Raw genomic sequence first — 24,867 nt, 5'->3', positions numbered from 1 at the left:
CACTTAATGTTTTACCAAAAAACACTTAACAAAAAAAAAACAAAACAAAAAACGCTATGTACATACGACAATGTCGTGGTCAGCCAGCACGAGTCTGGCTTCGTCAGATTAAAATTCCCGCAACATACACAACGGCTCTACTCATGAGAGCCACACGCGACGCTCCGTAGCGTCTTTCTGGATGGCAAGAAACCGGTCCATTCTTTCCCGAAAGTAAATTCGGGCAGGTGGTGCATCTGCATCACAATGATAGCGTGCCATTCTGGAGCGCCATGTACAGTGGAGGCCCAAGAGCATTATGAGATCAAATGGTGCCCCATCCTCATTAAATAAGTGCTTAAATTACGAATTCCCTGCGCGTAAAGTGGTAACTCTTTCTTTATTGTCCTTTGTAACACATCCCCCCCAAAAAAATCTCTTCCCAGCAATGCAAAAAAATCATGGTCTATTGTTTCGGGATGCTTACCAATTAAGCAGTTCGTTCCCACGATTAACAGATCCTTTCCCTGTAAAACCTTTTTAGCTAGTAGTGTCCCGGTGTGTAAATTAAAAAAATGAAAGGTCTTCACTTCTGATGGCACCTGCATTTTCTTCACCCCACTTAAAACATCACTTCCCGGGCCCCCACTGTACAAGGCCCTTTACACGGGCTCTGGGAAAACAATATCACAATGATCACGGTAAAAATTTTTCCTTTAAGTTTTCTACAAATAATCGCTGGAAAAACATGCAGAAAGGAACCAAACGCTTTCTACAGTCTCTTTGTAGTAGCCAAAAATTCCACACGAGAGGTCGTCTGTGGATACAGCAAACAACGGCAGCCATCGCCGCCGCCTAAATTGTCCCACGGTGCGCAAGAACGGGTCTGTGACGTCGCGAAAGAACCAAAAAAAAAGAACGGTTCACTAGCCGCCTTAAAAAGAGGTGCACAAGTCCCAGCCCCCCTTCTTTTACCAGCCGGAACAGGTTCGTTCTGCTGCAACGTTCCCATTTGGAAGCCCATATGAACACGGCAGAGATCCTGTGTAGCTTCCGACTGTTCACACGAGAGCAATGCAAGACCTAGCTGCATTACATACCAGAGCTTGCTAATAAAAAAAAGGTCGTAGACTGTATCCCTGGCGAAAATTGAGAGGTTGCTGCCTTTCTATTTCCCCAGCTCTGTCACGTGCGTCTTTAGTTTGCTCTTTCCAATACTCCTCGCTTTCGCGATAAGCATCAGGCGGAACGCCCAGATACTTGCCCGGGGTAATCGCTCACGGTATGTTGCCGAAATGGTCCGGGTGGGATGGCAACCATCCATGCTGGAGTCCAAGGCATTTACGCCAGTTAGACCCGCTACCGGTGATTTCGCTGAACTCGTGAACACACCCGACAGCCTCGCTTATGCTACCCTGATCAACTGCAACGTCATCAGCATAAGCTCGAAGCTGAACTTCAGCTGCCTGTAACCTAAAGCCATTAACATTGTTGTTTTCTATTATTTTCATACACAGCGTTTCGATACAAATACAAAATAAGAGAGGGCTGAGGGGGCAGCCCTGACGCACCGAACGCTGCACGCTGATGGGGTCCCAAGACTGTTGTTAACGATCAGTCTTGTCGGGCAGTTTCGATACGCCAGGACTACATCCTCACGGATAACTGAACCAACATTCACATGGTCTAAAACGGACAAGAAAATTTCATGAGAAACACAATCAAATGCCTTTTCGTGATCAATCTGAAGCATGGCCACTCGCCCATTATTGTCATCGCAGCTTTCAAAGTACACTGCGCGCTTTATGAATGTGGGAAAAATTTAGACTACGCCACCACTTTCTTTTGTTGCATGGAAGTACACGCGCACTGAAAGGCTTCAAGTGCGACTTAACCAGGTCGCATGACGCAACCCGTCATACAGAATGACAGCAGCATCCACTCTCTCTTTGTTCCAGGAGACACACGCATGCATCGAGGAGAGGAGAGGGAGCCCAACCGCACCGAACAGGAAGGGAGGAGGTGGGAGTGAAAAAAGAAAGAGAAAGAGGGGCCGTAATGAAGAAACTGAAGATTGTATTTGAGGAAAGGAAATTACGTAGTAAGTGTCTCGCATATCACGCTGGAAACCCGTCAGAACGCGGACACATCTGCCGAAACGGCGATCGCCGGCCGCGTCTCGAGCGGACGCGCCTCATTTCGGCTCCGGCAATTTTCGTCCGGATCACCGAAAAATTCCCTACGACCGCGAAAATTTTGCTTGTACTCGACGGTTAACATCACCCGGCACCCGAAGACATCGCTCTCGACCGGGTGGGCCAATTTTTGGGCCTTTTAGACTCATTTATGTCTTCATCCCGTGGGAGCCCTAGCTAGGCCTAAAGCCAAGCAGCCGGTCTCCAGCGTTCTCCGCGGACGCCATGGCGGCCTCCGCTCGCCGCGGGTACGATCCCGAGACGATGGCATGGACAGAAGTCGTCGCAGAAGCCCCTTCTTCTCCTGAAACCTCCACTCCGACGCTGGAGATCGTGGATGAAGGCCTCTTCTCGTTGGTGGCCCTTCGCAAACGCCAGCAGCGCCTGAACACCTCGGCAGTGAACGGACCCTCCGTGAGTGCCCCTGCTTCTGTGCATCCAAATACTTGAAGTTCCAACCATCAGCTGTCGCAAACAGCGGGATCGACGAAATGGCGGCCTACCGCTATGCCTCGACTCCGCAAAGAAGACTTCACGATCGTCATCAAGCACAGAATGACGGTCTCCCTGAACACGGTTCTGCAGAACGGTGAGCTTGGTGCTTTGCTCTCCGCCAATGTTAATGCCTCCTCGGTGGACACTCTTAGTATCTGGCCCATCTGGGACCAAAATATCGTTATCGCCACCACTCAAGACGTCAATGCGGCGAACGCGCTCGCTTGTGAATTTACTCTGAAAGCTTCCAAAGGCTCCATCCCGATGGTCGGTCACGCCAAAGTCAACGGTGAAGTCTGCAGGGCGATCATTACCGTCCATGAGCAGGAAACTTCTACCAATCTGAAATCGAAAGTCCAGTGGCGCGGTGGAGAGATAGCCTTCATCCGCAAGCTGGGGAAGTCGACGATTGCCCTGCTCACCTTCGTGGGGCATAAAGTGCCACGTTACGTGCACTATAACAGTGTGGTGGCCTTGGTACGCGAATACAAGCGGACTATTCCCGCGTGTTTCCGATGCGGCACCATCGGTCACCGTGCGGACTTATGCCCGGATCTTCAACGCAATCGCTGCGGACACTGCGGCCAAACGGTCGCAGTCCTCGAAGACGGCAACTTGGAGACCCACGAGTGCATTCCTTCCTGCATCGTCTGCGGTGGCGGCCACCTTACGGGCTTGCAAGACTGAAAAGCAAAATTCCGGCGGCTGCAACGACCGGGAAACCCAACCGATCAACGAATGCAACGTCAGTGTGCAGTGCCCCCGGGAACTGACACCACTCCAAAATTTCCCCCACCTGGCAACAAGCTGGTGCAAAGCACATCCGGACCAGCGCCACCGGCGGGCGCGTTGCCCGGGCGTGCCTCCAAGTCTTCTCCATCAACAAGCCAAAAGTCGTCACGTGATCCAGGCGCACCCGTATTCCAGAACGGGGATTTTCCGCCTCTCGAGGGCCGTCCGCTTGGCACACCAAAGACATCACTGCCAAAGGTAGGCAGCCGTGACGGGCCTCCTCCGCCCCCCCGCACTCCCCTACGTTCTTCCCCACCAACCCTTCTTCCTTCTCTCCCCCTTAACTATAAGGTTGCGGACCTCCGCCGTGAGCTCGAGACTCTCCGGGCTCAAAATGCTCAACTCCAGGCCAAAATTCATGCGCTAGAAAAGGTTCGGTCCTCCCCGCCCAGGTAGCTCCGGAACCGATGCAACAAGCGCCGGTGAACCCGACACCATCTAGCTCTGACGCGCGTTTCCCCGCCCTCAAGAAAGCCCGTGCCGCATTAGCGACTTAGATTTCAAATTTCGGTCAAATTCAAGAAAACCTGTTCAAGTCAGTCACGGCCACGGTTACGGACACCGTGACGGCCAATATTAAGACGTGGCTGGAGTCAAACCCCAGGCTTCTACGCCGAATGGGCCCCTCAAAGACGCAAACCGCCCATCTATATTCAACCGCCCCATCGATCTAGCCGAACTCTCGGAAGAGCCGGAACCGATCCAGCCGCAGGTGACGGAACCTGTGCCGGCTCTCCAAGGCAGTCTCCCTTCAAATCAACATAGCTGCGTCCCCTCCCAACCAACACCCTAAAGGGCGCCGCCCCCCGCAAAGACAGCAAGCTTTTTCCCTTGTCCAATGGAATTGTCGGGGTTTCAAAAACAGGACCAAACGCGCCCACTTTAGGGCGTACATTGACAACCTCGAACACCCCGCCGCAGTCCTTGCGTTGCAAGAAACCGGGGATGCGGTTAAGCTCACGGGCTATAACACTTTTCAACGAGACCCGTTCACCTGTATCCTAGTCCATAAGGGTTACACAGCGCAGGAGATTGATCTCGACCTAAATCTGGAATATTCGTACGTGATGGTCTCTGTCCTCCCCCTGCGGCGAACAGATAGCCCCGCACACATACTTAATATCTACTGCCCCACGAAACTCAAAAACATAACTTTTTCTAACATCTTTAGCGCAGCGCTAAGGATCGCGGGTCGCGACCCCCCCCCCCCACCCATGATAGTGGGCGATTTTAACTCGCCCTGTCTCATGTGGGGTTATTGCAAGGAAGAGACGCGTGGTCGTAAGTTGGCGGAACTTATATCTACGCTGGGCATCACTCTTCTAATCGACGCGGTCCACCCAAAACGTGTGGGGAACTCCATCACTCGGGACACCTGCCCCGACCTTACCCTCGTGAAACACATCCAACACGCTGAGTGGATCAACACCGAGGACACCCTCGGTAGCGACCACTGCATACTGAACACTGTCATTTACACTCGGCCCTCACATCGCCCCCTTGTGCAAGCCAAACTTCCCAAGTGGAACGCTTCCCGCCAGGCCCTTCCAGTAACTTCTCTCATGGAACAGAACTACTCCACTTAGGTACACGGACTCATGCAAACACTCCGTTCACACGAAAAGCATATCCAGCTTACGGAGCGTGCACCTGACGTGGATAACCACCTAATGCACCTCTGGGAAGCTCGCCGCAGCCTCACTAAGCGATGGCGGCGGCAGAAACACAACCGTAAACTCCGCGCTCGCATCTCTGACCTCGCCCAGCAAGCTGCAGAGTATGCTCGCCAGCTCGCAGACACTAACTGGGTAGATCGATACAACAGCGCAGCAAGACAGATGTCCAGCCGCAACACTTGGCGGCACTTTAGGAGCCTCATAGACCCCACACAAACACGCCAGGAGACCCAGAAACACATCAATCGCGCGATACACAACTTTCAAGGAAACACGAAGCAGCTAGCGAACACCTTGCGCTCACAATACCTCAGTCAGGATCAAGACCCGCGCGGGCAGGATTATTCGTATGCAGGCTGCGATAATCCGGAACTGGATCAACTTTTCCAGCCTCACGACCTTCGCGCGGCTCTTGCCAAAATGAACAGGGGGACGGCGCCCGGGAGGGATAAGGTCACAGTCAAATTATTGGCGAACCTTCCTGATCGGGCATACGAAACCCTACTCGAATATATTAACGCCATTTGGGCAGGGGACACTTCGTTGCCACCACATTGGAAGACATCGTTGGTAACCTTTATCCCAAAGGCGGGGAAACCGGTAAACACAGACAACCTCCGGCCCATCTCCCTCACTTCATGCGTAGGAAAGCTGATGGAAACGATGGTCTGTGACCGCCTCTCAGAATATCTCGAGAGCAAGAACTCCTTTGCCGACACCATGTTCGGTTTCCGACCCAGTAAGTCCACACAAGACATCCTTTTACAGCTTCATCACGAGGTTCTTGAACCCATAGGACACCCACACAACGGCAAAATAGTGCTAGCACTCGATCTCAAGGGTGCGTTTGACAGTGTTAAATACGGCGTCATACTAAAGCACCTTAGCGAGACCAACTGCGGTCCTCGTACACTAAAATACATCAAAGATTTATTAACAGACCGCTTGGCCTATATACGTATACAAGAGACTGAGTACGGCTCGTTTGAGATGGGAACGCGGGGCACACCACAGGGCGCTGTGTTGTCCTCGCTTGTCTTTAACATTGCTATGATGTATCTCCCGGCACAGCTGGCGGTTGTCGGCGGTGTTCAGCATGCGCTGTACGCCGATGACATCACCATCTGGGCCACTACGGGAAACATAGGAGAGATGGAGGAATGCCTGCAAGCAGCGGCGAGCATAGTTGACCACTATGCCAAGTACTGCGGCCTCCAGTGCTCCCCGTCCAAGTCTGAATTTGTGCATATTCGATCTTCTCCGAAATGCAAAATCTCCGTTCAGCTTTCTCTCGCAAGCGGCCCCATCTGTGAAGCGAAGGAGCTACGAATACTCGGTCTCTTCATTAATCAACATCGTAAGACGACACAACTCTTGCCAAACTCCGCAAAGTTGGCGACCAGGTGGGCCGAATGGTTCGCCGCGTTTCCAACAAGCGAGGAGGGTTGCGAAGTAAGGATGCGATGCGGCTCGCGCATGCCTTCGTAACTAGTCGAGTACTGTACTCGACTCCTTACCTCCGCTTACGGAAACATGACGAATTTCACTTGGAGACTGTACTCCGCGAAATTTTCAAGAGAGCCCTCGACCTCCCGATATCCACTTCCAACGCGCGACTCCTCGCGTTGGGGGTGGTGAACACCTATCGAGAACTCCGCGAGGCGCATCTCGTTAACCAATACACGCGTCTCGCCCAGACCGTGTCCGGTCGCCGTCGCCGCCTCTTGGACCGGTTACATATCAGACATGATCACCATACCATGGAACGGGTTCGAGTGCCAGAACTGTGGAGAAGCGCCCTCTACGTTCGACCCCTTCCGACTAAGATGAACAAGGAGGACCATAATGGCCGGCGCCAGGCGCGGGCGAATGCCCTGCACCGCCACTATGGCTCAAAGAAACACGTCTTCTACGTCGACATTGCATGCCGCTACCGCTCCAGGGGGGAATGGTACACGGCTGCAGTCATACACGAGGGAAAACAGGTGGACGGCCTCTCGTTCAGAGCGCCCAACTCAACGCATGCGGAGGAGGTGGCGATCTCCCTCGCAGCCTCCCATCCCGACTCTAAATTCATCCTCACAGACTCTCGCGGAGCCTGTCGTAACTTTGAGTTCGGTTGGATCACTCCACTCGCTCACCAAATCTTACACCGCAGTACTCGCGACGGCCATCCAACTCATCGCTCAATCATATGGGTCCCCGGCCACCAAGGCATTCCAGGTAACGAAGCCGCCCATGAGGCAGCCCGCGCACTCACCGGGCACCAGGCGTCCCTCGGGAGGAGCTTAACCCAGATCGCAGCCCTCTCCTTTCTTTTAAAGAAATTACTTAGCACTATCGTGCCGAACACCGGCGATACTCAGTTCATATGAAAGGACTGCGTAAAGCTGGCGAACGAATTCTCCTCAGGCTCTTTACAAACACCCTGTTGTGCCCGGCGGTTCTCAAGCACTTTAATCCTTCTTTTGACGGCCGCTGCTCATTCTGTGGGGAGGTGGCCGACACCTTCCACATGGTTTGGGCATGCAGAAAAAATCTTTCTCTCTCCCCAATCACCCCTTCCCCTACCCGACAGGACTGGGAGGCGACCCTGCTCAGCTGTCAGGAACTATCGGCCCAACAGGCCCTGGTTCGGCGGACTTGTGTAGCGGTCTCGACCGACGGGATCCCGGAATGAGGGACTCCGCCTAGTATTGTAAGGGGTGAGACCCATTACGAGCCTCTCCCCGAGCAGCTCTCTGTAAATTACTAAATAAATGCTTTTCACCACCACCACCGACACGGCTGTCGACACGGCTGCCGACACGGCTGCTAACGACAGTATGAGGCATTAAAGGCTTTCGCCTTAAAATTAAAAAATTGGAGAGGCTACATAAGCTCCGCCTTAAGGGTATGACGCAATAGCGTACTGGCTTAGGCTTTCTATTCTGATGAGTTCGACATCACTGAACGCATTTTTCATTTTTTCAATTGTTTCAATTTATTATTTGATCATTTAGTTAAATTTTTTTAAATTGGCATCATCAAGCATTGGCTTTTTATTCTGACCATTTTGACACCTTTGAACCCCTAGTTTTCCATTTTTTTATTGGTAAAAATTCTAAGGAATTTTCCAAAGAATTCCAATGAAGTCGGGCCCAGATGAGCGGCGACCGGACCTGTGTGCGTCATGTTTTGTCCGGATGTCAACGCGTGCGATGTCATGGAACCGGTACCGGCAGAGCGCATGTGATGTACGCGTAAAATTGGTAAATGGTTTTTGAGAAAACCAAATGGCGCAATATGTCTCACATATCTAGGCGGACACCTTAACCGCGCCGTAAGGAAAGGGAGGAAGGTAGGAGTGAAAGAAGGAAGGGAGAAAGAGGTGCCGTAGTGGAGGTCTACGGAATAATTTCGACCACCTGGGGATCTTTAACGTGCACTGACATCGCACAGCACACGGGCGCCTCTTGCGTTTCGCCTCCATTGAAACGCGGCCACCGCGGTCGGGTTCGAACCCGGGTACTCCGGCTCGGTAGACGAGCGCCTTACCACTGAGCCACCGCGGCGGGCATGCTGATCACCACCGACACCCGGCAGCTGTGCCGGGAGATGCATCATAGCAATGTTCCCATCCCGCGTTTCCATCTCAAACGGGTCGTACTCGGTCTCTTGTATGCGTATGTGGGTCAAGTGGCCTGTTAAATGTTTGATATAGTTAAATGTACGAGGACCGCAGTTGGTGTCGCTAAGATACTTTAGTATGACGCCGCGTTTTTAAAATTGTCAAACGCCATTTGAGATCGAGCGCTAGGACTATTTTGTCGTTGTGTGGTTATTGTTCTATGGGTTCGAGAACCTCGTGATGAAGTCAGAAAAGGATGTCTTGTGCAGACATATTGACGCCAGGGCTCGTGCAGACGGAAGCGCCTTTCAAGAAGAAGAGGAAGTGTATGTGTGAAAGTGACCTAGAAACGCACGTCTGGGCTACGGCGCTGTTGGCCCTCAGCCGCTGATTACCAACGGGACATCTGGTGGAGGTGCTGGGTACTTCGTTAATGCACCGTATGCCCCCGTCAAGCCGCAATTCAAGCCCCGGACAAATACGGAATGTAGACACGCCAGTCCACCAGGGCAGTCGCCGATTACAGGGCTTTCCTCCCGAATCTGGACTGCTCCCTGTTTCCCATGGTTCACGGAGGGCAGGTCCTACAACGATGAATCCTCCAGCTACAGTGTCGCCGGTCCTGCTCCACCACCAGCGAGAGCCACCTTATTTCCACGGTCAACCACACGAGGACGCCGAAGACTGGCTGGACCAGTATGACTGGGTGGCCATCTACAATGGTTGGGGCGTTGACTGCAAGATGCGGCATGTTTATTTCGACCTTGAAGACTACGCGAGGACTTGGTTTCTGAACAATGAATCTGGCCTTGGAACGTGGGATACGTTCAAAACAGAGTTCTTCCAAGCCTTCAAGGACAGCACGTTGCGCAAGGAGAGGGCTGACTTGCTTTTAAAGGCAAGACATCAACTCCCCAGCGATAGTGTGACGGTGCATGTGGAGGAAATGAAGAGGCTTTTCCGTCGTGCGGACCCAAGCATGTCGGAGGAGGGGAAGGTGAGATTCCTTATGAAAGGTGTCAAGGAGCAGCTGTTCGCCGGCCTGGTTCGATGTCCTCCAGTCACTGTAGCTGACTTCGTAAAGGAAGAGAGCACCATCGGAAAGTCCCTTGACATGAGGGCCTGTCAGTACGGCCGTACAACCGCATCGATGCTCACCGCCACAGTGGAGGGCGCCACAGTGAATTCGGCAGACTCCTTACGTGAGATGATTCGATGTATCCTCAGGGAGGAACTGGCGAAGCTCTTTACGGACAAGGAAAAGCCTCAGCCTAGCCCACTTGCTGACGTCGTCCGTGAGGAGGTGCAGCAAGCGCTAGGTACTTGTACAGCACTACCTGTTCCCGGCCTTGTCCAGCCTCAGCCCCCGAATCTCAGCTACGCTGCCGTCACACGCCGTTTTATTCCATCCCAGCCGAACCGACGTTACGACACACCTGCCTCCGCCGCTACACGAACTCCACCTCCAGAGCCGAATTGTCCCCAGCGGCTAGGACGCCGCAGAACGGATGTCTGGAGAGCGCCAGACATTCAGCCGCTGTGCTACCATTGCGGTGAGGCTGGACATGATTATCGCCGGTGCCCATACAAGGAAATGGGCATTCGAGGATTCCCCGTCGGTTGTCCTCGTCCGATGTATAGAGAACGACCGCAGGAGATCGCGGACTACATCACGCATGCGGACTCCGTACAGCGCCGTAGCCCAGACCCCAAGCAACCACAGATATCCGTCGCACGTACGAGCTAGATCCGAACGTCCTTTGCCGAAATGAGACGTCCATCGGACGTACGAACACAATCCGATTTCGGATATCCGTATTCGTACATCCGCCGGACGTACGGACAGTGTCCACTTTTGTATATCCGCATGAGACACGAGGTGTACGTCCGAAGGATGTAAGGCCGAGTATTTTCCCAGGCCATGAGTATGGACGTTTTTTATTTCACAGAAAATTTGCGCCTTTCGTGTATGTATACTGTTTTATTTGCATCAGTTGGAGTGTTTGACGCGAAGATGTTTGTAAATTGGTGCGATTCCACTCCTACCTGCAGTGCAAGAGCCGCCAACGAGCTAAACTTATCTAAGAGGAGAAGCAGGTGTTGCAGAATTTTGCAAAAACTCAATGAATAGTTTTATATTTATAAAACTTCTCCAAATCAGTGGAGTTGTGGGACATGTCCACCGTTTTGCTAGCTAAACTTTCCATTAAAACCATTCGTAAGTATCAAAACTCCCGTGCATTCTGCTATCACCATCATTATAGATGTCAGTTCGCGGTCAGTCCAATCCAATCCATAAGTACGGCTCCGTAGCGCTGTTGTTGATTTGTCGCGTAGTGTTGTCGCGCAGAGCTTTATAGCTCTGTTATTATGTGGGGCTTTGTTCGGTCTGTGGACGAAAGTAGTATGTAACTTAAGCAATTCGAAAGATACGGGAAGCGCCTGAAGCTCTTCTGGAACACCGGAATCCCGTACTGCGTCGACCTTGGTTTAAAGAAGGCTTAGTGCACATGTGACTGCCTACGAAGGCATGTATAAGGACACTTCTTTGAACTTGCTTCTAGAACAATGCAGCATGCTCATATAACATTCGTTCACAGGACAGTGGGAGCAGTAAGCGTGAGGAGATGGCTTCCACAAGTGCGTGCTGTTCTCACACTTTCGGGAGCCTACATCACACAGCTGCGGGAGCCCTCAACTCGCGCGGCTAATTCCCACTCCTCTTCAAACTTGCGGAACAGAGTATTTTCGCATCTTGTTAATTTTTTAACGCATCGCTTGGTTCACTGTGCCTATATAAAAAGTCACAACGCGCGAAAGGCAGAGTATAGAAAGCACGTGTAGTTCGCAGCGGTTCGCAACGGAAGCTTTGCGGCTTTCTGTGCACAGTCGCGTACAGTGCTGCGCAGGTTAGTGCCATAAGACCCATGAGAATAAATAAAGAACAGATACATAGTCAAATATGGTGTGGAAAAGTGAGAGCTGTTATTGCCTTATACTTATTGAGGTGTTTGTTAAAGTGCATTGTCTGTTATAATTGCAGCATTAAACACTTCTATTAATTGGTTCCAATGTTTTTATTTGGGCTGCTGCTTTGTGCCATTTGTTTCACATGACTGATGTTTGCCGCGTTCTTTTTATTTCAGAAATCCTGTGGGTAGGAAGATTACGGATGTGTGTCCCAAGCTTGACACATTTGAAGAGTCACATTTAAGAAATTTTCCGAATATAACCCATTGCTCTGCTGATGTATCATCAACCACAATAAAATATGCGCGGTATGCATCAAATTGTTTTTGGTTTTATTGCATCGGGCGGAGTGAAAAAAGCACCCATGCACCATATATGCGAATATCTGTGAAAGATCCCCCAATGGACGTACTCAACTGGACGTCCGTTGGCGGGCGAACCGTATACCTTCGGCCACCTTTCGGACGGCCGACGGACGTCTACCGGCTGTTTGCGGATGTTCAGCGGACGTACAGAACATCCGAAAGAGACCTCTGTCGGCCGTCCGAAGGATATCGGTGGTTGCTTGGGACGTGCAGCGCTCGTGCAGACGAAAGCGCCTTTCAAGAGGAAGTGTGTGTGTGAAAGTGACCTGGAAGCGCACGTCTGGGGTACGGCGCTGTTGACCCTCATTACCCACGTGACAATATTAGGTCGGAAACAGAGAGAGAGAGAAAAAAACTTTATTTCAAGAGAAATTTGGGGCACGCCCCAGGGTCCCCACACGACCCCACTGCACTCAAGTGTTTATGTTCCTAAGGTCCATAACACTGGCAGCCCGGCCGGTGGCGATGATCTGCACGGCCGGGTCCTCCGAGCGCAGCAGGGTCTCCCAGTCCTCCCATGTCTTGAGATTCTCTAGGTCCCGCGGGGGAGGGTCCGCCGGGCAGAGGGAAAGGATGTGGAGGGAAGAAGCGAAGGGTTCTGGGCATAGGGCGCATGACGGAGTGGGAAAGGATGGATGATAGTGGGCTAGGGTAAGGGGTGAGGGGAGAGAGTGTGTCTGTAGTCTGCGCCAGAGTGTTGCTTGTTTGTTATCTAGGGAGGAGCGGGGCGGGAGTAGAGCTGGCGTGAGGCTCTGTAGGCCTGCGTCAGCTCACTGAATGAGTGCATGCGCTCCTTCGAGAATCCCCGATCCGAGGCCACCGGAGCCCGGTTTAAAGAACCTCGGGCAAAAAGGTTGGCGGCCTCGTTTCCGGGATTCCCGGAGTGCGCACCGAACATGGTGTCAGCGGAGGTGTTCTTGCTCTCGAGATATTCCAAGAGGTGGTCACGGACCATCGTTTCCAACAGTTTTCGTACGCAAGAAGTGATGGAGACGGGCCGGAGGTTGTTTGTGTTTACCGGTTTCCGCGCCTTCGATATAAAGGTTACCAATGATGTCTTCCAATCCGATGGCGACGAAGTGTCCGCGGTCGAAATGGCTTTGATATATTGGAGTAGGGTTACGAATGCCCGGTCAGGAAGGTTCGCCAACAATTTGACTGCGAAAAATATCTCTCTCGGGCGCCGTCTCCCTGCGCATTTTGGCAGGAGTCAAGGGAAGGTTGTGAAGCTGGAAAAGCTGACCCAGTTACGGATTATCGCAGCGTGCGTACGAATATTCCTGCCGGCGCGGATCCTGATACTGATTAAGGTATTGTGAACGCAAGGCGTTCGATCGCTAGCTGCTCCGTGTTTCCTTGGAAGTTGTGTATCTCGCGATTGAGGTGTTTCTGTGTTTCCGATGGTCAGACAGGGAGCGTCGACGATTGTAGCGAAGGCGGTTTCGCTCTAGACGATGACTTTTAAGTTGCGGCCACCGAAGTGCTGCACGCAATTTACTTCTTTATTACCAGCAATGGAGGCAGTCACGTCCTCACGACTAGCCTCCTCAGGAACAAAAATCTGCTGGGGCGTAGCTTTGGTGAAGCCTATATAATTGCGAAGGAAGGAAGGGAAAACTTTATTTTTACTAATGCTTATTCCTGCGGTTTGGGGGCGTCTTCAGAGACGTCTTGGTTCTACCCCCAGGAGCCTTCTCTGTCGAAGTCGTCCGCCTCTAATCAATGGTCGGTTGCCCTCAGTCCAGGGCTCCGCTGGCCACTGCCGCCGTTGAGCTCGCTGTACCAGACCTTGTTGGTCTTCACAGCGGTCACTGGACAGCAGAGTCTCCCATTGCTCCGCACTAGGGTTTTGTATTTTGGGGACCATGTCTATGCTTTGGCAGGCCCATGTGAAAGCAATATCCCCTTGGCTACGCTATGTGTTTCGGTTATGGGTGGTGCACATTGCTAATATCTGGAGTAGGCGCGGAGGCACTGGCGGCGGCGACGAACGCAGCCGACTGCGATGCGTCTGTGCGCCCGAAGCTCTTGGCGTCGCTTAGAGCGTGGAATTGGCTAGCAGTAGACGCTGCGGCGGCGACGAACGCTGCCGGCTGCTGAGCGCCAACTGTCGTTCGGCCGCCAAATCTAGCTGCGGCACGCTGAAGGTGGTGGTGGTGAAAACATTTATTAAGGCGGAAGCCTTTAATGTCTCATCGTTGTAAGCAGCAGTTGTCGACAGAAAATGTCACGCTTTTCAATTGGCGGAAACGGTCGTGACGTCACAGTGCGCGAATTTCAAACGGGCCAATTGCACTTTGGCTAGTAACCATACAACCAATTGAAGGGATCGTATAGTGATGCTCCAAGTGGGACTGAGCTTACTTAATTGCTTAATTACCCAATTAGCCTAATTAGCTTTACTAGTCAGGCCATATAAATAAATAAAAGCGATTAAGAAATTGGTCGAGCTCAGGAATCGAACCCCGGTATTCGGCGTGAGAGACGAGCACGCTATCCACTCCGCCATGCCTGCTCGATGGTTTGGAATGAACAAAGGCGCGTCTAGTGAATACGGTGTCTTCACTCACTACCATCCTCCTCCCTTCCCTTCCGGCGAGGTTTAGGTGTCCACCGACAAATGAGACACAGATACATTTCCTTTCCTCAAAAACCAGTTTACCGACGAGCGAGGCGTAGAACCGAATGGGCGATAGCGTTCTATGGACTCCTTGGCAGCGTTGCAAGACGCTGTCGCGTTCCACTCTTAGGGGCGAAGCTTAACATCTTAACCACGCATCAGTGACCACACTTTAGGTCAAAACAGTGCCCCCTGAATTTTGACGGGTGTCCACCGAGATATGTGAGACAGTTACTGCGTAATTTCCTTTCCTCAAATACAATTTTCATTTTCTTCATTACGGCTCCTCTTTATCTATCTTCTTTCACTCCTACCTCCCTTCCTCTACGGTGCGGTTCAGGTGTCCACCGAGATGACAGAGAATTACTGCGCCATTTCCTCTCCTCAAAAAGCGTTGCGTTCAAAGGGCAACGCATCGCGCCGAACGGGTGGTGGCGTTGCGTGGACTCCCTGGCAGCGCTACAACGCGCTGTCGCGTTCCACTCCTAAAGGCAAAGCTTAAGCGTCATTAATTAGCAGTTAATTAGTATTCAGTCATTAATCAGCAATTAACAATTAATTAGTGATTTGCCATCACTTGGTAATTAGTACTCAAATATATGTGACGCCACCAGTGCCACAGAAACAGCGAAGGCGGTGCGGAAAACGCTTCCGCCTCTACCCACTTTAGACAGTCAAAGTGCCCCCTGAATTTTTTTAATCATAGGGAGAGGTGTTGGGAGTCGTGACCTGAAGGGTCACGCCCTTACAACCACTAGGTGGGATGCCTAGTCAGGCACACCATTGGCGTTTGCCGCAGCCCGGGCGCGTTGCGTTAAGGCCCTTTGGGCCTCAAGGGTGCAGCAACCGGACAGGGTCGCCTCCCAGTCCTCTCGGGTGGGGTTCGGGATATGGGGTAGGAATGGGTTCTGCTGGCAGGCCCACACCATGTGGTAGGTGTCAGACACCTCCCCACAGTGTGAGCACCGCCCGTCGAATTTAGGATCGAAATGCTGTAGAATTGCCGGGCACAACATCGTGTTGGTGAGCAGGCGCAGGAGTACCCGCTCGTTGACCTTCCCCAGCCCTTTGCATGGGGTGGGAAGAGTTTGGTGCGTGTATTTGTAGTACTCGCATATTTCCTTAAAAGTGTAAATTGGATTGAAATCCAAGTCCTGGTCGGCGTCGGGTCCCGTGGGAAATGGCCGGAGAGAGAGCGCGCGGGCGGCGGCGTTGGCTGCCTCATTTCCGTGGACGCCTTGGTGACCTGGAGCCCAAACGATAGATCGGTGCGCGGGATCCGAGTCTCGGCTACAATTTTGGTAAATGCGATAAGCTAGGGGAGTAACCCACCCTTGCGTGACGTTTCGACAAGCCCCTCGTGAGTCGGTGATTATGTATTTGGAGGAGGTGTAAGAGGGTGCCAAAGCGATGGCAACCTCCTCTGCGTGAATTGCTGACTGGGCCTTGAAAGTAAGGGCGTCTACCGTTTTACCCTCGTGGACGACCGCGGCCGTGTACCATCCCCTGGAGTCCGGACCGGACGCGTCCACGCAGAAGACTCCTGGTTTGCTCCGAAAATGGCAGTCCAAGGCTTGCGCCCGCGCCAGGCGCCTGCCATTATGATCCTCTTTGGACATATTGGTGGGGAGAGGCCGCACGTGGAGGGCGCGTCTCCAGTGTACGGGAAGGCGGCATCTCTCCTGTGAATTGAGTGTGCTGGATGTGAAGTCGGGCTAAAAGGCGGCGACCCGACCCTGTCTTTGTGAGACGAGTGTATTGGTTGTTGAGGTTGGCCTCCCGAAGCTCCCTAAAAGTGTTCACCATCCCCAGTGCCATAAGGCGGCTGGTAGAGGTAGAAACTGGGAGGTCCAGCGCTCGTTTCATAATTTTGCGGAGGATGACCTCGAGGGCATCCTCCTCCTGTTTCCGCAGGTGGAGGTAGGGAGTCGAATACAAGATTCGACTGGTCACGAATGCGTTCGCCAGCCGCAAGGCGTCTTTGCGTCGTAACCCACCGCGCTTGTTGGAAACCCGGCGGACCATGCGGCCCACCTGATCCCCCACCTGCCGGAGCTTGGCGGGTGTTGTGTCGCAGCGTCGCTGGTTGTGTATGAAGAGTCCAAGGACTCTGATTTCCTCGGATTCGCGAATGGGACCGCTTTGCAACGAGAGATTGATTTGGGTCGAGCATGTGCGCGAGGGACGTAAATGCACGAAATCCGATTTCTGCGGGGAGCATTGCAGACCACAGTCTCGAGCATAGCGGTCCACTATGCTGGCGGCCGTTTGCAGGCTGGTCTCCATATCTCCCAGGCATCCTTGCGTAGCCCAGATGGTGATGTCGTCGGCGTACAGCGCGTGCTGGACCCCTTCGACCGCACCCAGCAGGGCGGGTAGGCGCATCATGGCAATGTTGAATAGCAGAGGGGACAGCACCGCGCCTTGTGGAGTCCCCCTCGTGCCGAGCAGGAAAGGTCCGTGCTCTTCGTCCTGTATTCGGATGTAGGACAGTCTGCCCGTGAGAAATTGTTTAACGTAATTGAAGGTATTGGTGCCGCAGTGAGTTTCACTCAAATGTGTGAGTATGACCTCGTGAGTTACGTTATCAAATGCAAGGACAATTTTATCGTTTTGGGGCTGTGTAATGGGGTTCAAGATTTCGCGGTCGAGTTGGAGCAGGACATCCTGCGCGGATCTATGTGGGCAAAATCCGAACATGGTGTCCGCTACTTGGTGCCCCATCGTCCGAAGTCTTCCATAGCTGTACCGAAGAACCAGCGAGCAGGCGCTACTTTTCTCTACACCCGGTAGCGATCCCCGCAGCAAGGCCTGCAGGCTGTTGATTGATTGATTGATAACAACTTTTATTTCCACCGATGTAGGAGGCCCCCTACTCCCCGTCCCTGGCACGCAGGTCTAGGGGACGGGGGATGGGACCTCCGCGACTAAAAACTGGCGAAGATACATTGTCTCTTCGCGGCTTCAGCCGCCAGGCGGACAGCTCGTTTCTGGTCGGCGGGGACCTCGCTTCGCAGAAGGGCCTCCCAGGCTTCTCTACTCTTAATATTGTCCTCAGCACCTGGGGATCCAGGGCATTGCCAAATTATATGATCGAGGGCCCCCCTCGCTCCGCAGGTCTTACATTTGGCACCTTTTTTATCGTCTGACGTGGTTTGAAATAACCAGACAGGGTTAACGAAATTTCCGGCCTGTAATCGTCGCCAGGCGATGGCCTCTGTATTGGTTAAGTTTGGATCTGGTGGTGGCATTAGACGCCTGCCTAACCTGTAGTGCACGGCGATTTCCGCGTACGTTTGCAAACGTTCGTCCATCCCCTGGGGGTCGGGCGGCTCTACAGTTACCCGGAAGTAGAGATCTCGGGCTAACATGTGGGCCGCCTCGTTACCGGGGACGGATGTGTGTGCTGGGACCGAAATTAAGGTGATCTTGCGATCAGTTTTGGCTGCGGACAGAATTCGAGCCGTTTCTGGCGAGACCCTGCCCTTTCCGATGTTGCAGATTACTGTTTTGCTGTCACTAAGAATCAAACTAGCCTTGGTTCCGGCGCAAGCAACTTGTATGACGTCAATCGCTTGCCGCCGTTCGCAGGTGGTCGACCGGCCGCGAAGTTCTAGCTGCGGCGCGCTGAAGAGCCGACTTGGTGCCCCATCTCTCCCTTTGGTATGACTCAGTAGTCACATGACCGACCGCCAACTGTCGTTCGGACGCGAAGTCTAGCTGCGACGCGCTGAAGAGCCGACTTGGTGCCCCATCTCTCCCTCTGTTATGATGTCAGTAGTCACATGACCGACCACCGACCATGAAGGGTAGGCTGCTGTAACTCGAAGAGGCGACACCTGGCGTAGTATTGCTTTCGCAATAAAACTTCAAAGGAGAAGGCAGTTGGCGGATGGCTCACCGTGTTGAGGCGCCCGCCAGCCGAAGGACACCTAAACAAATAACTATTGAATGAAGACACCGGCCACCGACAGGAACAGGCGACCAAAACAAGCTGATCGACTAAATGAGGCAAACACTATGCCAGGAAACCTAAAAGAATTGAAAAGTAGTTTATTGGACTCATTATTTATACAAAGGGACCACTAGTGCCGACGAGTTGACTGAATGAGGCTCTAAGCCGGCACGCATGAAATCCCAGAGATGGCATCACTGGCTAAACTCAATGTCATGGCAGCATTTCTGGTATATTCGCACAGAAATTTTGAGGAACCGTTCATCATACAGCGTGCGGATGGTGTCACAACATTTCTGGTTGCATATAGCTTAAACGTTTTAGTCAAGTTGGAGGATAGCTTGAGACAGGGGTTCGGACCGATGACATATGCACCTTCAATTGCATGCTTTCGGAGGCTTCACCTTTCCCTTAAGGCGCGGTTGAGGTGTCCACCGAGATGTCGAGATGTGGGGGCTCCCGCTCCCTTTCCTTTCCTCAGAAAAGCAATTTCCGTATTAAATTGCGACGCAACTGAAAATGACGTAGTATAGTATGTCGTCACTGGTACCCGCCGTGGTGGCTCAGTGGTTACGGCGCTCAGCTACCAAGCCGGAGTACCCGGGTTCGAACCCGACCGCGGCGGCCACATTTCGATGGAGGCGGAACGCAAAAGGTGGTGGTGGTGAAAACATTTATTAAATCATAGGGAGAGGTGTTGGGGGTCGTGACTTGAAGCCTTCCTGATTCAGCGTACCAGTGCCTCCTAGAATACACCAATGCGATATGGACGGGGGAAACCCCGCTCCCCATTGACTGGAAAACGGCCCTTGTCACCTTGATCCCGAAGGCCGGGCTTACCCTCCACACGGACCCCGTCCACCCAACACGGCTAGGGAATTCTGTGGCACGGGATACGTGTTCGGACTTGACCTTCACTCGCAACATACGACACGCAGACTGGCTCAACACCGAGGAGACCCTCGGTAGCGACCACTGCATCCTTAACACTACACTACGCACACGACCCCTCAAGCGTCCCAGAACACAAGGCCGTATCCCAGATTGGACGAAATTCAGGCAAAATTTTCACTCACTTGATAATACACCCATTTCGGGCAAGGATACCCGGCATGGTCCCAACAGCTGCTGGCACACCTATGCTCGCATGAAACTCAGATACAGCTCTCAGAGGCGGTCACGGACGTGGATAACCACCTTCTACACCTCTGGGAAGCCCGTCGCAGCCTCGTCCGCCGTTGGCGACGCCAGAAACCAACAGAAAGCTTAAAGCTCGAATTGCCGAGCTTACCCAGAAAGCGGCAGAGTACGCGGCCCAACTCACCGACTCCATCTGGGTGGATAGATGTAACACGGCAGCGCGACAAATGTCCAGCCGCAACACGTGGCGGCTCTTTCGAGCCCGAATCGACCCAACCTAAACACGAACAGAAACACAAAAACATTTGCAGCGAGCCATGCATGCTTTCCCTGGGAACACAACTCAACTGGCACAGAAACTTCAGGACCAGTATCTGTGTACAGCCCAAGACCCCGTGGATCTGCGTACTCTTATGCAGGCAAGGAGAACACGGAGCTAGATCAACCTTTCGAGCTCCATGATATGCGGGCGGCCCTCGCCAAAATGAAACGGGGCACTGCGCCAGGAAGAGATAAGGTCACCGTCAAGCTTTTGACGAACCTGCCCGACTTGGCATCCCAGTCCCTCCTCGTCTACATCAATGCAATTTGGCGCGGGGACACCCCCCTGCCAATTGACTGGAAAACGGTTCTGGTCCCTTTCATCCCTAAAACAGGCAAACCAGTTGACACAGATAACCTCCGCCCCATCTCTCTCACCTCTTGTGTGGGCAAACTAATGGAGACGATGGTGCGGGATAGGTTATCTGGATATCTTGAACACAAACATGTCTTTGCGAGCACCATGTTCGGATTCCGCCCACACAGATCCGCACAGGATGTCCTCCTGCAACTTAATCGGGAAGTCCTTGACCCCATCGAATGCCCCCATAATGACCGGGTAGTACTCGCCTTGGATCTCAAAGGGGCATTTGACAATGTAACACACGAGATCATACTCGCTAAGCTAAGTCAGACCGACTGTGGCCTTAACACATTCAGATACATATGCCAATTTTTAATGGATCGTCAATCCTACATCCGCATCCAAGATAGAGAGCATGGTCCTTACCTACTCGGCACGCGGGGAACCCCCCAAGAAGCGGTACTTTCCCCGCTGCTCTTCAATCTGGCTATGATGCACCTGCCGGCACAGCTGGATGGTGTCGCCGGCGTGCAGGACGCCCTGTACGCCGATGACATAACCATATGGGCCAAGCAGGGCAGCACAGGAGACATTGAAATCAGCCTGCAAACAGCGGCGACGATAGTAGACCGCTACGCCCGCCGCTGCGGTCTTCAATGTTCCCCTCAAAAATCGGAATTTGTGCACCTCCGCCCCTCACAGAAGTGCGCAACTAAAATCTCTCTTTCTCTTGAGAGTGGTCCCATACGCGAAAGTGACGAGATACGGGTACTAGGACTCTACATCCACAAACACAGACGGCCAGACACTACATTGGCCAAACTACGAAAGGTGGGGGACCAGGTGGGCCGTATGGTCCGCCGGGTTTCCAACAAACGCGGGGGGTTACGAAGTAAGGATGCCTTGCGGCTGGCAAACGCCTTTGTAACCAGTCGAATTCTCTATTCGACTCCTTATCTCCACCTATGGAAACAAGAGGAGGATGCGCTTGAGATCATCCTTCGCAAAATTGTTAAACGTGCCCTTGACCTCCCCGTCACTACTTCAAACAGCCGTCTTATGGCTCTTCGGGTGGTCAATACTTTCCGGGAGCTCCGGGAGGCGCACCTTACAAACCAGTACACGCGCTTGTCGCTAACGGAGTCGGGTCGCCGCCTTCCTGCTCGACTCCATATCCAACACACCCCTCCAATGGAAGACAGGTTTCGCATCCCAGAACTGTGGAGACGTGCCCTCCACGTGCGGCCTCTTCCAGCAAACATGTCACACGAAGACCATAATGGTAGGCGCCGGGCACGAGCGGAAGCGCTAGCCCGACATTATGGCAACAAAACAGGTGTATACTACGTGGACGCCTCCGGTCCTCACCACGGTGGATGGTACACGGTCGCGATAGTTCACAACAGTAACACGGTTAACGGCCTCACCTTCAGAGCCAGAAGTGCAACACAAGCAGAAGAGGTCGCGATTGCTCTCGCGGCCTCACATTCCGATTCAAAATACATAATCACCGACTCGCGAGGGGCCTGTCGGAACGTCGAACAAGGCTGCACTCCCTTCCTAGCGTATCGAATCTACCAAAATTGCATACGGGATACGGACCCCGCACACCGTTGCCTAATATGGGCCCCTGCTTATCAGGGGTTGGCAGGAAACGAGGCAGCAGACGCAGCCGCCCGCGCGCTCTCTCACCGGGCTGTTTTCTCCTCCCCACCCGATCAGGAACCCGATTTTAATCCGGTGTATACATTCAAAGAAATTACAGCCTACTATCAAAACAGTCATTGCCTTTACCCGAGCCCATGTAAAGGCATCAAGAAGGCGTATGAGCGGCTCCTTCTCCACTTTCTCACCAATACATTACTGTGCCCGGCAGCACTCAAGCATTCTGACCCCTCATGTAACGGCAGCTGCCCGCACTGTATTGCGGTGTCTTCTGACACCTATCACATGGTGTGGGCCTGCCCCTCCAACCCGGCTATTGCCCCCATACCCAACCCAACCCGGGAGGACTGGGAGGCGACCCTGCTCGGCTGCCACGACTTACAGGCCCAACAAGCCTTAGTCGGGCACGCCCGGGCGGCGGCCACCGCCACTGGGGTCCTAATCTAGGGACCTACACCTAATGTTTGTGAGGATCGCTCCCTTACGGGCGGATCCACACATACCTCCCGTTCCTTCGAAATAAACGTTTTCACCACCACCCCCCATCATCTTCAGCGAGATAGTTTGCATGACACCGTTACTCCCGACTTCCAGTCGAAAATGGCACTTCCGTAAACCGAATCAGAACACTGAAAGTGCCACGGCAAGTAACATCCGAGCTTAAATCAACCACCAGGATGTGGCTGACGAGTCTGGCTAAGACCAAGCGGCTGGAAGCCCTGTGAGGCTGCCGGTCATGCCAGAAAGCCTTTCGTTACTAGCTGCGGAAATCCGACTTTTCAAGTGCACCGGAAAGTGCTTACCACGTCCGAAAATCTTGCAAGTGTTTTTAGAGCTACGGTAAGAAAGATCACCTATCGGCGATGCTGGTGGATACTATGACGTCGCTTCAAGTGCACACAGTACCAAAGTACAGGGTCAAGAAGTATGAAAAGGAAAAGTTTCTACCATAGAGTGATTGCAAATCCCTCAAGCACGTGCGAGACGCCGTACGAATTGCTTTTTTTATTTTTGCAGCCCTCTGCACGCATGGCCATTCATGCCTTTTTTTAGCTCTATGGAGAAGTACTTCAATAGCAAGTCTCTTCTTTTATATTGCCTTTGTGCATTCACGACAATTGTCGACTTCAGTCATCCACGTTGTTGTATATATCTCTATTATTTTACTCGATTTGCATTGTTTTCGATGAAGCATTTATAGAAAAAAGTTTTCTCAGTTTCAAAAGCCCAAAGTGGCATTTTGGGGGCCAGCGAGAATGTTAGCATAAAACATTTTGCTGTTGCTCCTGCGCCAGGATCGATACAAAGTTTACTAACCTGAAAGACTGACGTGATGTTCAGCTGGTACAAGACCGGAACTACGACACCGGCAGCAAACGGAATCAAGGCCGCGTTTATCACGGGAACCCAGCTGAGGTGGAGTCCGTACGCATACATGTGCGCCGGTACACCGACGACTCCAGTCGCGGAGCCAATGGTGGCCAGCACAGACGCGGCCAGAGGGAGGGTCTGCAGCGACTTGCTGCCGAGGAAGAGCTCGTCGGTGCTCTTCCCGGGCGCCGCCTTCTTCCTGTGGAAGGAGAAGTAGCATCCCACGCCCAGACTGGCGCCCGTAAGCAGAGAGAAGGCGACGTAGTCCACTACTTGAACCATGCTCCCTTTCCACGACTGCGAAGCTGCGAACGCTGGAGATGCTTTGAAGGGGGCCCCACGGAGCACTCCGGGCAGCTGAGTCTCCACGTGCGGTCAGCCGCTCACCCTTTTACTGACCCGCCGGGCATCTGTGCTCGATCTGCAGCAGTCGAAGGCAAGAGAAAACCGATTCATTGAACAGGCAGACTTGACACTGCTCTACATGCGTAAGCAATCTTGGTGTGACAGCAGTCGAATGCAGGTAAACATCGAGAGCCGATCTTCCCTACATCGGCGATAGCTGTATGTCCGAATTTTTTCCCAGGATAATGCGCAGATGTTCCGTAGTATGTGTGAAATGATAACTTTTCCTTTCAGCTTTGATATGATGAGAGCGTTATCGAGTTCAGGCCATGGGAGTGTAGTGTGTGTTACGATCTTATGTTAGTTAACGCTCTCATCGTGTCTGTGTGTGGGGAAGGGAACAGGGGCCAGAGAGAGGTTAGTCTGACTGTGAGGTACTATTGGTCATAGTTTGAGGCACTGTTAAGGTCACAATTGTACCTCTGCACGTTGGGCGTGCGTAACTTTTGAGCTAGGCAGTCTTGGAGAAGCAGCAGCGCCACAGATCTCAGACACGTCATTTTCACTATACGGAAAGAGGGAAGCAGCTCTTTAACGTAGCGCCTTAGTTACACGTCCAAAATTGATTATCAGAAGCGAAAGGAACAGGAGGCGAAGGCGCGTCGGTAAGATCCCTGTGCACATGCCACTCTGCTCTGCGTCATATCCTCTTCGTGAGGGTTGGTTGTTAAGCAAGAAAGGCTGCCGGCAACAATAGGCAATTGCGCTGTTATCACCATAATAATCGCTGGCCGCTCTCCAAGAACACTGGTCCTGCACGCGTGTAATATGAGGCACAGCCCCTGCGTCGTGATCATGTAAACAGGAGAGGACACATCTATCCGAGGCACATTGCATAAAGCTTTGCGTACCTCACGTGTGGGTCCTAAGCCTGCCTTATGAATGAGGCATACAGCAACGCCGTTAATGCTAAGGGGCAGCGGGGTGCCTGCCAAGCATCTGCAGAATGCTGTCGTTGTCAACGGAGTTGCATAGGAGAAGAGGCAGCTGCCTCCCTTAGGTGG

The 24,867-nt window shown here is 52.7% G+C and overlaps 1 protein-coding gene across 1 annotated transcript in view; it reads right to left on the bottom strand.

Moving 5' to 3' along the window:
- Positions 1–23,740, bottom strand: part of LOC149336795 (sodium-coupled monocarboxylate transporter 1-like) — a 66,791-nt gene extending 43,051 nt beyond the window's left edge. Inside the window, exon 1 of the mRNA XM_089553142.1 lies at positions 23,405–23,740. Within this exon, the coding sequence (XP_089409268.1) occupies positions 23,405–23,740 (336 nt within the window). The remainder of the gene's footprint in view (positions 1–23,404) is intronic.
- Between the last annotated feature and the right edge of the window lie 1,127 nt (positions 23,741–24,867).

Source organism: Amblyomma mixtum, chromosome 7, assembly GCF_055824585.1.
Source record: "Amblyomma mixtum isolate Tamu chromosome 7, ASM5582458v1, whole genome shotgun sequence".
Classification (NCBI taxonomy): domain Eukaryota; kingdom Metazoa; phylum Arthropoda; class Arachnida; order Ixodida; family Ixodidae; genus Amblyomma; species Amblyomma mixtum.
This window is presented reverse-complemented; position numbering and strand designations above follow the sequence as displayed.